This window comes from Poromitra crassiceps, assembly GCF_964638095.1.
Source record: "Poromitra crassiceps genome assembly, chromosome: 3".
NCBI classification, from domain to species: Eukaryota; Metazoa; Chordata; class Actinopteri; order Beryciformes; family Melamphaidae; genus Poromitra; species Poromitra crassiceps.
Window position 1 is genome coordinate 78,377,421 of NC_139625.1, and position 12,500 is coordinate 78,389,920.

The window sequence follows — 12,500 nt, forward strand, 5'->3', positions numbered from 1 at the left end:
CCCACCCCCCATCAGTGGAATATCACTGGCTGTCTCCTCGTCTCTGCTTCCTCTATCATAAGTGCAGACCGCAGAGGGGAACCAACGCCAAAACACCTTTCAGTATACTTTGTGCAGAAAAGGTGTCATCGCCCGCACGCCTGCCCCCCCGGTGAGACACAGGGCCTTTGTGAGCAGACAGATGGGGGTAGATAGTGGAGCAGGAACAACATGGCCGCCCCGTTGGGCTGGCTGTACGGGGCTCATTGTGTGTGTCAGGAATGCAGCGGATGGCGGAGCGATAGCCATCTCTCCTCGATTTCACATCATGTTTGGTTCTGGCTTCTTATTGGAAGCAGATGTGTTATTATGGGATGGAGGGGGGTATAACACACTGACATTACTGTTACAGTTCAGCCGGTTCAACTGCAAAGACAGACACAATAATTCGCTTATTGTATCTTGTCTCCAGAGTTGTCAAGCTTATTTTAGGAGTTTTCTCTGTTGGTCCGTCGGTCCACAAAAAGTTCACCAGCCTTTAGCGGGGACAGTTTTGGCCCTAGGAGGCTGAAATGGCATGTCGAGTGTGTGAAGGTGTGTGTTTGTGTTCATGCCTATTTGACTAAAAGGGGGAAGTGGAGGGGGGGAAGGGTTCTAAATGCAGGGTGGTAGAGGCAGAGTGGAGGGGGGGAGGGTTCTAAATGCAGGGTGGTAGAGGCAGAGTGGGGTGGGCTGGCCCCTGCCATCCTGCATTTCGGAAATTTGCATTATGTGGTCGCAGCTATTGCGAATTCACGCTCCCAACTCTTCTTTCTTTCTTTCTTTCTTTCTTTCTTTCTTTCTTTCTTTCTTTCTTTCTTTCTTTCTTTCTTTCTTTCCTCTTTTTTCCCCCCGGCTGCAACAAATGTGACTATTCTCCAGGACATTTTCTTGGTCAAAGTGAAATTGTCTTGGAGAAAGTTTCTTGTTTCCAGATTGTCTTCATTGTGTTATGATGATTTCTTGAAAGAAGTCATATTGACATGAATCAAGTGACATTGACTGAAAGCACCAGATTCTCTGCCAGAGAGAATTTCACTCCAAATTAGAGCTGCAGCTAGCGATTGGTTCCATTGTCGATTCATCTATTTATTATTTTTTCGATTAATCGATCAGTTGTTTGGTCTATAAAATGACGATCAGTGTTTCTCAAAGCCAAATATGACATCCTCAAATGTCTTGTTTTGTCCTCAACCCAAAGATATTCAGTTGACTGTTATAGAGGTGTAAAGAAACCAGAAAGATATTCACATCTCACAATGGAATCAGAGATATAACCAAACCAATTAGCCTAATTGATTATCAAAAAAAGTGTTGGTGATTAATTTCATAGTTGACAACTAATTAAGTAATGGATGTGGCTGTGGCTCAGGAGGTAGAGTGGGTCGTCCACTAATCAGAAAGATGGTGGTTCGATCCCCGGCTCCTCTAGTCCGCATGTCGAAGTGTCCTTGGGCAAGACACTGAACCCTGAATTGCTCCCGATGGCTGTGCCAGCACCCTGCGTGGCAGCTTGCTGCCTTCGGTATGTGAATGGGTGAATGTAGGCACATTGTAAAGCGCTTTGGATAAAAGCGCTACACACACACACACACACACACACACACACACACACACACACACACACACACACACACACACACACACACCTTCCTCAAATTGGCCTCACCTGAACTACAGTAACATCTGAATCTAATTTGGTGATGCAAGGTCTCTCTCTCTCTCTCTCTCTCTCTCTCTCTCTCTCTCTCTCTCTCTCTGTGTCCCTCTCTCTCTCTACCTCTGTTTGACTAAAAACTGAAAACCAGCAGCCATGCAGGGGTGTAACAGTGAGCGAGAGAGAGGGGGAAAGAGAGAGAGAGAGATATAGAGGGGCGGGGAGTAATTTAACATTTCATTTATTTATTCATTTGTGTAGGGACAGATACACGTACATATAATGTTTACAACATGTAGTTAAAACATCTGATGTCCTGTATCACAGCATTTGACATTGATGAAACATTGATTAACTTCATATAACCGTAATAATAAAATTACACAAAAAGTAAAAACAAAACAAACAAAAAAAACATGTTTTTTTCAAGGCTTTGTCACAGTTCGGTTGTCGGTGCAAGACCCTTGAGCAAGGCAGTTCCACTCTGATTGGAGTTTCGGCTTAGTTCCTGCTTTCCCTTCTTGTTCTCCGTCACTGTAGATAGTTGTTCTGCTTGTATCATGTTTGAGAGGCATATTTTGATACTTTTCCTTTCTCTTTGTTGTTTTTCTGTTCTGTCATTTTGAATCAGACTCTCAGTTCCTCGCAGGAGCAGAGCAGCAGTTTCAATCTCTTTCATGTTGGAGGAAGAATTTCGAAGAATCTCACTTTGGTTCATCTGGGTTGTGATTGACAGGAGGCGGGTCCTAAGAACCACAATGACAGCTATTGGTTGACACTTGACATATTTATTTTGGAGAGAAAAACGGGGAAATCAGACAAAGAGGAAACTACAGCTTTGTTTCTCAGGCCGAAAGGTGAAGTGAATGTAAAAGTGACTGACTGACTCACTGTCTCCAGTTGTTTTCTCTGCTGCTTGGAATTGGATGGGTGTGAATGAGCCTGAGAGATTTGCAGAACATAATGCTCTATTCTCCCCCCGGCCTTAAATTTGCGATTATGGCTGGGCCCAGCGCTATGAGTGGGCGTGGTCACGCGCATTCCCTAATTTCTCCTTGACGCTAAACGCCAGAATGCGCTAACCATTTAACCACGCCTTTTTAAGTGTCAAATTATTCACGTGGAAGTGTTGGATTGGTGATCTCCAGTAAACCAATCACATTATTCCCTTCCAAGCTCCGATCCGCGGAGCGACTCCAGTCCAGTCAGAAAAGCCCTAGAAGAAAAAATCATGTAAGTCAGGAGGGGATGAGAAGACGACTGGCAAAGATGTGAAAGAGAGTGAGAGAGAGCGAGAGAGAGAGAGAGGGGAGAGAGAGTGAGAGAGAGACAGAGAGAGAGAGAGAGAGAGGGAGAGAGAGAGAGAGAGTGAGAGAGAGAGAGAGAGAGAGTGAGAGAGAGAGGGAGAGAGAGAGAGTGCAAGTGAGAGAGGGAGAAGTCTGAGCATGCAGACACAACTGAGAGTTGCTTTGGAAAGGAGCTCGCACCGCATCGTCAATACACGTTCGCTTCGCTAATAAAACGGTTTGTTTTGCCGGCTGGGAGGCTCATACTGTCAATAGTGTCTGGCAACATGGAAATTACTATATATATTTAGCTGATTGATGGATAGTTTCCCATTCAGTCCCCCTGTTTTGGCCACTTCTTCCTTTCACTTTTGGGACATGAAAGAATTGTCTTCAGCACAGCGCTGTTGATGAGATGAGAGAGGGGGAATCCTGATGACACAGCGCGAGCTTCGCTGTCTTGCCCCTCTGTCTGCTCCTTTCTTTCTCCTCGCCTGCTCGTACGCCCCGGAGAATAATATTCAGGTATTCACCTTATGTTCATATGTGGGGGTGGGCCAAATTCTTCCGGGTCGTGTTAACACTTCCGGCGGTCACAGCGCGAAATACAAAAGAACGTCAGAAGAAGAGAGTTGTTTTTGTAGCGGGGGGTAAAACAAAGAACGTAGCCTACTACTTTGAGCTCGGTAGACAACAAGCAAGCGGAGTATCCACTGTTAGCCAGGTCAGATAACGTTATCGTCGACAATGAAGACAGAGGGGCAAGACAGCGAAGCTCGCGCTGTGTCACCACGGAGATGCATCCCGGCGCACTGAATAAGGCCTGGTTTTGAAAAGCTGCAGGACGGGTGAGGCTGCACATCGGCCGAGCTAGGAATCGAGCGTGCGTAGCGCACGAGATCCCTAGTTGTGTAAAACCAGGGAGAATGGGCCGTTTTCACAGCAGCCATTTTGTGTCTAAAAGGCAGGGTAAATACAGGTGCAACCAAAACATTAATGAGGGTCCCTGCACTGGAACACCGAAAGGGATTGGCAGTTGTCAACCCTCAGATGACCTGTTTCCCTCTCCTTCCCGGGTGAAGGAGAGGGAAACAGGTCATCTGAGGTGAAGGTGCCGGGTTTAGCGGGGCGTCCCGTTACAGAGCGCCACACTGTGACCGCGACATGCGATCCCATCCACTTTATCTCGATCCGGTTTCACGGCTTCCAGAAAACCAAAATCTGACAAAGCAGGGTCAGGGTGGGAAACACAGGAGACAAATGAGTAGCTTAGAATAAGCTTCTATCTGCCTTCAGGATACTTCTGACATATTAAGCTGCAATGATTTCAGCATCCATTGAGTTCAATGGAGACGGGTCCTTTTGTTTTGGAAATGATGGACTCAAAAATCATTCTTCGGGGCGTCTGGGCAGTGTGGAGGTAAAAGGACTCTCCTACCACCGCCGAGACCCAGGTTCAATTCCCGGCAGCGGTACCTCCGCCTTGGTCAGACGTTCCTACAGACACAATTGGCCGTGTCTGCGGGTGGGAAGTCGGTGGGGTATGAGTCCTGGTGTCTGCGGGTGGGAAGTCGGTGGGGTATGAGTCCTGGTGTCTGCGGGTGGGAAGTCGGTGGGGTATGAGTCCTGGTCACGGGGAACTGGGAGGAAGAGCATCCTTACTACTACAAAAAGCTGAAATGTTGTTCTTCTTTCTAGCAAATCTAGAACTAGAGTCATATGTTCAAATGTCTCATGTCCTCTTTAAGGACAGTATGGATACTGATATTGATAGTATGACATCTCTGCAGTACGATGATATTTCATTTAAAATGGTATTTTGACACAGATTTCTTCATTTAACAAATATTGTGCCTCCTGCTATTTGAAAATTGCAGTCGGTGATATTGCGATATTGATTACATTTAGATTAATTGTGCAGACCTAATTGATAGACTGCTGATATTCCTTTTTTTAATTTAGTATATTTAAAATGTGATTTATAAAGATTTTAATTGCAGATTTTCAATATTTAGATTTAGATCTTTTTTTTCTTGTTTTAATCAAACTTCAAACTTCTTCAGGAAGAATTCTTGCTTCTGGTTGTTCTATAGGCAACACGCACGCATGCACGCGCTCGCGCACACACACACACACCCACACACACACACACACACACGCACACGCACACGCACACACACACACACACACACACACACACACACAGAGGTGACAAACAAGGTGTGTGGAACAAACAGGTGACATCAGGTTGTTGACCTGGTTGCCGTGGTGACGGCGTCTGGAGACAGTGTCCCGTGGGGAATAAACACCGTCTGTCCTCTCTTAAAGGGACAGTCCACTTGTTTACACTCAGTCAACCTCTCTGCTCAACACTGAGCGAGCGCTGCCTTCACTGGCACACTGTTTCTCAACCTTTTTCATATCAAGACCTTAGATGAATCCTCTTTAGAGTTAGAGATGGGGACATGGACTTGTGACTTGGGCTCGAGTCACACTTAAAGTGTAATTTACCCCCAAAACACTTTTTTTCAGCTTTTAACCAATATATATGACTTTGGGGGTGGTGTGTGAAGAATTCTGGTCAGAATTTCCACATTTGAGACCAAACTGTTACCACTGTACCATTTGTATCATTTCAGCCGCATAAGTGCCCTCTACGTTCAAAACACTCTACGTTCAATGTCAACAACTCATTCTGGCAGCACATTTTATGACTCTATACTGCCTGCCACCTACCTAGTGGTTGGGCAGTGGTGTCAGCAGCTGCATTCAGATAAACGTTGTCGGGGCACTGGTGCTATGTTGCACACCAACAAGAATGAAATGTGCTATACAAGTTAGTAGGGATGCACCGATTGCCATTTTCTTGGCCGATTCCGATTTCCGATTTTTGAATAGTCTGACTTGCCGATACCGATTTTTGCCGATTCCGATTTTTGGCCCCGGTGCTTGGTAATGCACCAGGGGCCTTACATTCCCGCATGTCGCCAAGACTATTATGCACCCTTTCAGCAGACTAAATGGCGGCCGGCCACTAGAGGGCGCCGCTGCCCCACTAAGATTTGCCGTCATACCTTCCTCAGGGTATCAGCTGTTTCCCCAAAACAACGTGCCCAGGTCGCTTTGCAGAATGCAGCTTACGCGGCCCCTCCCCCTTGCTGCATGCCAGACGCACAGTAGAGAGGACCCTGTGTGTTTACAATAATGTGTGTGATAAAGCAGGAGAACGCAAGGACCCCCCTGAACTTTCCCCCATCTAAAAACGTTGGCTGTATGGGAATATTTCGCCGTTTGTAAAAATACAGATGGCCATAGCCTCAACGCAAGACTCATCCGAATGACTGATGAGTCTCGCGTTGAGCCTAGGATGGCCAAGGCTTAGATCTGCGTGAGCACGACCCGTCGTAATTTGTCAAATTCAAGGTACATTAAAACGTTGTCTTGCTTCAACATACATCGCATCGCATAAACCATTTCCACCCGCAGGTTTGAGGAGTAGCTAACATAAACGTCAGATAAATACTCTATAGGCTAACGTTACCTACTGAGGCAGCTAACATGGCTAATTAGCTAGCTAACGCGGTCCATCGATATACAGTCTGGTAGACAGATAAAGCAGTGTGTTCCTTCTGTTTTACACAATGTTAGCCAGCCTGCCTGGTCTCTTCTCTGTATATCCAGCTAAGAGAGGAGCTTGTGAAGATTGAACGAACATCCCCACAGTCAAAGCACTTCCCTGAGATATCTATATAAAAACGTTTATTGCTTTAATACCAAAAATAAAACCTCCAGTGTCTGTAAGCTAACGCTAACGCGTTAGCGATTAGCTATTGGCTGGTTGTTGTGTACACTTGTGTAGGCCCCATGTTATGGTTAGACCCGGGAGTTAACATTATAAAACACATTTCCTGGCATATGCAGGTAGTTGGAAAACCTGGTAAGTTCTGAAAATATGTGTCTATTATTGTGTTATTCCAGCTATCGTTATCGGTTGTTAGGTTAGAGTAATATGAAGCCGACAAAAACCGGCAAAACAGACAAGCGGTTAATGCTAGTCTGCTTCCATTAAAACCATTGTGTATTAAAATAAACGATAACGTAGCTGGAGTAACTAATAAAACACATTATTTTCTGAACTTACTTAAGTCCCCAACCAACTTCGCGCAGCTTTCTCAAAACAATGTCCTTTTTATTGCGGTCCATCGATATACAGTCTGGTAGACAGATCAAGCAGTGTCTTCCTTTTGTTTTACCAAGCAGTGTCTTCTCTATCTAAAACAGATCTATAAGGTGAAGAGCCTGTAGCCTGTAGATGATGGCTTGAGACTGGCTGCCACAGCTGTCAATCATCCCTTTTTATATGTCAAATACGTACTTAAAAACAAACTGATCAGAAAAATGACCACTTGCACAGGCATTAGCATGACAATAACTATCTAAAATGATACAACCCACCTTTGGAAAAAATGCGTGACGATACCATGCACCGGGGCTATGCCAGGTTTCGACCTGGTTTTTTCTAAAAACAACAATTGACAGCTTACACAAACGTTTTTGTAACTTTGTTTAAAAATTAAGATTCATAGAACAATTCTTACATCTAATGGGGATCCAAATAAACAAATAAACAATTCTTATCATTTGCATGAAGTAGAACCTTCTCACTCAAACACATCTCAAAATAAAAGTGTTCCAGGTTAGGCTACTGGACAGAGCTTTTTTGTGCAAATACAATGAATACAAAAATTAAATTAAATCCAATAGCCTATATCCCACAGCTATCATGCATTTACTTTTCCAAAAGAAAACAGGTGCAACAGAACATCAAAATGATCCATGGACAAGGAGTTTATAGACTGGCTCCAGACCAGTCCTCTTGAGTAGAGGGGAAATGAGTTTATGAGTTACAGTAACGATCTTCAGTCTGAATATCAGGCGGAGTTTACACACAGTCCGAAGTTTGGTATGCGTATTTTTATCTGCCATCCGAAAAAATATCGTCACGCACAGAAAACGTTGCACACTTGTGAGTCCGATGCATTTTTATTATTATGTCCGTCGTTCTCATGTCGTTCTATTTGCAATACGAAACAAATAGTCTCTCCTGTATCCACGTCACGTTACAACATGACTTGACAGGCTGAGGCAGCAGCGCTGATGTGGAATGGAAAAGCAGGTCGGGGAATGGTTATACTCGACACAATGCTCGCGTTCACCTCGCCAAGCCGGCTGTGCGCGGTGGCGGGTTGCTGGAGCACCGCTTCCCGGGGAGAGAGAGCAGAGAGAGAGGGGCCAGTGAGGTGAAGCGAGCCGCTCTGACTGGACTCCAGCCGAGCGGGACACGGCCGCATCTCTGTCTCCACGGCTTATTTTCGACTAGCATGTGTGACAAACTGCGAGCTTTGTCTACTTCACTGACGGTGAAAAAAATCCACAACGAGGAAGGTATGCTGGCGTGTGTGGTGTGGTGGCTGGGTGCCTGTCTCGGTGCTTTGGGGTGCGCGCACGTCATGTGAAAATCGGCTCACAGAATCGGCTATTTAGAGTGACCGGAACAGATCACCGATCGAGGCCGATCACGTGAAAATCGGCCATTTCCGGTCACGTGCCGATCGATCGGTGCATCCCTACAAGTTAGCCTTTTTTGCCTTGTCTTTCCCATGTTTTGTGTCTTAACCCTCTTCTCTCTCTGTTCACAGCCCCAAGCCGCCACCTCCCGATGGCATCAAGTCAAACCCGTCCAAGCGTCACCGCGACCGTCTGAACGGCGAGCTGGACAAGCTGACCAGCCTGTTGCCATTCAGTGAGGAGGTGCGGGCGCGGCTTGACAAGCTGTCTGTGCTTCGCCTCAGCGTGGGCTACCTGAAGGCCAAGAGCTACTTCAACAGTAAGTGACGCACAGTGGACAGTCATCTGCGTAAAGCTTTAGCCGCTGTGATACTCAACCCGAGGCCCATGTCACTCCTTTTTGGATAGTTCTGGCTCTTTTAATCCTACTTAAAATAAAGAAAGAAAGAAAAAATCTAAACAAACAAAAAGAGGAAAGGGACTTTTTTTGGATTGTGGCTCTTGCGAAGCATCTTTTTTGTCAATGTGGCTCCTGAGTAAGGCAAGGTTGCGTAGCACTGCGCGGGACACTTCACTATAAAAAGTGAAGGCTTTTTGAACTCACGGTGCGGGTGTTAATTGCTACAAAACACTGATTTTTGAGGAATGGGAAACCAGTGATTCTCAAGATTCATGTGAACGACCCCTAATTTAATACACATTTGGGTCACACAGCCCCATTTGATGAGATTTCGTCTCTCTGAGCCAAATCTGAAAATACTTTTATTCTGACCGTCTGTATTGTAGGTGTGAAATTATGATCAAAGCAGTCATACTTCTAGATTCTCTAATTGTGTTAACTTTGTCTAAATTAAATTATATGCATTTAACAATTAATCCATTTCATGGGGATCCCCTGAAATGGACCATTGTTTTACTTGGATGGAATTATAGTGAAAATAAATTATCCTGGGGGGAAGGGGGGGGGGGGGTCCCCAGGATAATTTATTTAACCCACTCAAGGAACCCTGGGGGTCCCCGGATCACACATTGAGAATCACTGCTCTAAACAACCAGACTTGTTGGAGATGAAGCTAACGGTCGCCGTGTGTTTGTCATTTGTACGAACTTCCATTGAGTTTGGTCTGACATGGGAGTGAATAGATAATGACAGGGCTTTTATTTTGAAGTAACTTATTCCGTTAATGTTACACGGTCCTATTCCAGGGTTTTACCAGAGTTGTTTATGTTTATTTTTAATGGTATTTGACATCAACAATCTGCTTTTCAAAGACAACATGGCTAAAGAAACAGTTAACAGCAGAGACAGCTGTCTTGCTTCAATTGTAGTTTTGTTGTGGATGTTATTGGAAGCAGACGGTTAATGAAAATGGCATGGGGGCAAATGTCACAGCCACACATGCCTGCCTTTACTTTAGCCCAGTGGTTTCTCAACAGGGGGTCCGGCGACCACCAGGGGTCCTTGAGGGGGTTCTACTGTAGGGGGTCCCACGCAAATTGATGAAGTGTTAAACGTCATTATTTAATTTACAAGAAGTGGGCGCAGTTAGAGAATGTAGAATACTGTTTTTTTATTATGCTATTTATGCTGAAGGGCTATTTTGTAGGCCTTAGAGTACCAGTCAAATATTTTGGCCCAGAATCCCGTCAGTGAAGGGCAGAGTAGAGTAATGTTTTGATCATAGTTGTCATCTGGTTCTGGACAAATTCATATCTGAGAATAACAATATTCTTAGCTTTAAAATTAGTCAAAATCTCAAAATTTGAGTCCTTGATATGAAAAAGGTTGAATCACTGGTTTAGCCTATATTTACATATTCAGCTGACTCCAATGAGTGCAACTTAGCTTCAGTTCCTAGACCAGTGACATGTTTGGCAAATGGGTGTTTATGAAAGTCATTTCATAAGGTGTGCGCGCTGCAACTAGTCCTAACCCTGAACAGACTAATCGCTCCATCTGGGATGAATGGATGATGTCTGAAAGGTGGATTGTGGCTGTTTGTCAGCAGTGTGTAGGGAAGCTGAGGCACTGAGGTGTATTCTGACCTGTTTGTCAGCAGTGTGTAGGGAAGCTGAGACACTGAGGTGTATTCTGACATGTTTGTCAGCAGTGTGTAGAGAAGCTGAGGCACTGAGGTGTATTCTGACCTGTTTGTCAGCAGTGTGTAGGGAAGCTGAGGCACTGAGGTGTATTCTGACCTGTTTGTCAGCAGTGTGTAGGGAAGCTGAGGCACTGAGGTGTATTCTGACCTGTTTGTGAGCAGTGTGTAGGGAAGCTGAGGCACTGAGGTGTATTCTGGCCTGTTTGTCAGCAGTGTGTAGGGAAACTGAGACACTGAGGTGTATTCTGGCCTGTTTGTCAGCAGTGTGTAGGGAAACTGAGACACTGAGGTGTATTCTGACATGTTTGTCAGCAGTGTGTAGGGAAACTGAGACACTGAGTTGTATTCTGACATGTTTGTCAGCAGTGTGTAGGGAAACTGAGACACTGAGGTGTATTCTGACCTGTTTGTCAGCAGTGTGTAGGGAAGCTGAGGCACTGAGGTGTATTCTGACATGTTTGTCAGCAGTGTGTAGAGAAGCTGAGGCACTGAGGTGTATTCTGACCTGTTTGTCAGCAGTGTGTAGAGAAGCTGGGGCACTGAGGTGTATTCTGACATGTTTGTCAGCAGTGTGTAGAGAAGCTGGGGCACTGAGGTGTATTCTGACATGTTTGTCAGCAGTGTGTAGAGAAGCTGGGGCACTGAGGTGTATTCTGACCTGTTTGTGAGCAGTTTGTAGGGAAGCTGAGGCACTGAGGTGTATTCTGGCCTGTTTGTCAGCAGTGTGTAGGGAAACTGAGACACTGAGGTGTATTCTGGCCTGTTTGTCAGCAGTGTGTAGGGAATAGGGATGTTCATTTTGAAAATTTTCCAAAATCGATAATCGGTGAGAATTAACGATCAATTATCGATTATCGATTTTATTAATACTTAGAAAATTTTCAATATTTTCATTTTTTTTTTTTTTTTTTTTTTTTTTTTTTTTAACAAAATGAATGCCTATGGCAGAAAATACGAAAGACAACGTGTTCTCCTCAATGAACTCTTTATTTCAATGTGTCTCCTCTCCAACACTGCTGTCCCCGGCGCATGCCGGTGTGAATTTCTCATGTTTAAAACAGTTTTGTTGGCACAAAGGCCCATGCCCAGCCAGAAAACTAGAGACTATATGAAGCTCCACCTCACGTTAGTCGGCTGTGCAATGGAGTGGGGCGAGGAGGAACGAATTCCACCCAAACCTAGTCCAAAAAAAAAAAAAAAAAAAAAAAAACTTTTTTTTTTTTTTTTTTTTTTTTAATAATTAAAAAATCGATCCAAATGCCACAGGATCGATTCCAATCCTTAACGATCGATTATCGATTTTCGATAATTGATGAACATCCCTAGTAGGGAAGCTGAGACACTGAGGTGTATTCTGGCCTGTTTGTCAGCAGTGTGTAGGGAAGCTGAGACACTGAGTTGTATTCTGACATGTTTGTCAGCAGTGTGTAGAGAAGCTGAGGCACTGAGGTGTATTCTGACATGTTTGTCAGCAGTGTGTAGGGAAGCTGAGGCACTGAGGTGTATTCTGACATGTTTGTCAGCAGTGTGTAGGGAAACTGAGACACTGAGGTGTATTCTGACATGTTTGTCAGCAGTGTGTAGGGAAGCTGAGGCACTGAGGTGTATTCTGACATGTTTGTCAGCAGTGTGTAGGGAAACTGAGACACTGAGGTGTATTCTGACATGTTTGTCAGCAGTGTGTAGGGAAACTGAGACACTGAGTTGTATTCTGACATGTTTGTCAGCAGTGTGTAGGGAAACTGAGACACTGAGGTGTATTCTGACCTGTTTGTCAGCAGTGTGTAGGGAAGCTGAGGCACTGAGGTGTATTCTGACATGTTTGTCAGCAGTGTGTAGAGAAGCTGAGGCACTGAGGTGTATTCTGAC

At 44.8% G+C, this 12,500-nt stretch overlaps 1 protein-coding gene across 1 annotated transcript in view; it reads left to right on the forward strand.

Annotated features, from left to right (window-relative positions):
- The window catches only part of ahr2 (aryl hydrocarbon receptor 2), a gene marked incomplete at its 3' end in the record, with an annotated part of 96,125 nt that overhangs the window by 6,486 nt on the left and 77,139 nt on the right, over positions 1-12,500 (forward strand). Inside the window, exon 2 of the mRNA XM_083633167.1 lies at positions 8,661-8,848. Coding sequence (XP_083489293.1) covers positions 8,661-8,848 — 188 coding nt within the window. The remainder of the gene's footprint in view (positions 1-8,660; positions 8,849-12,500) is intronic.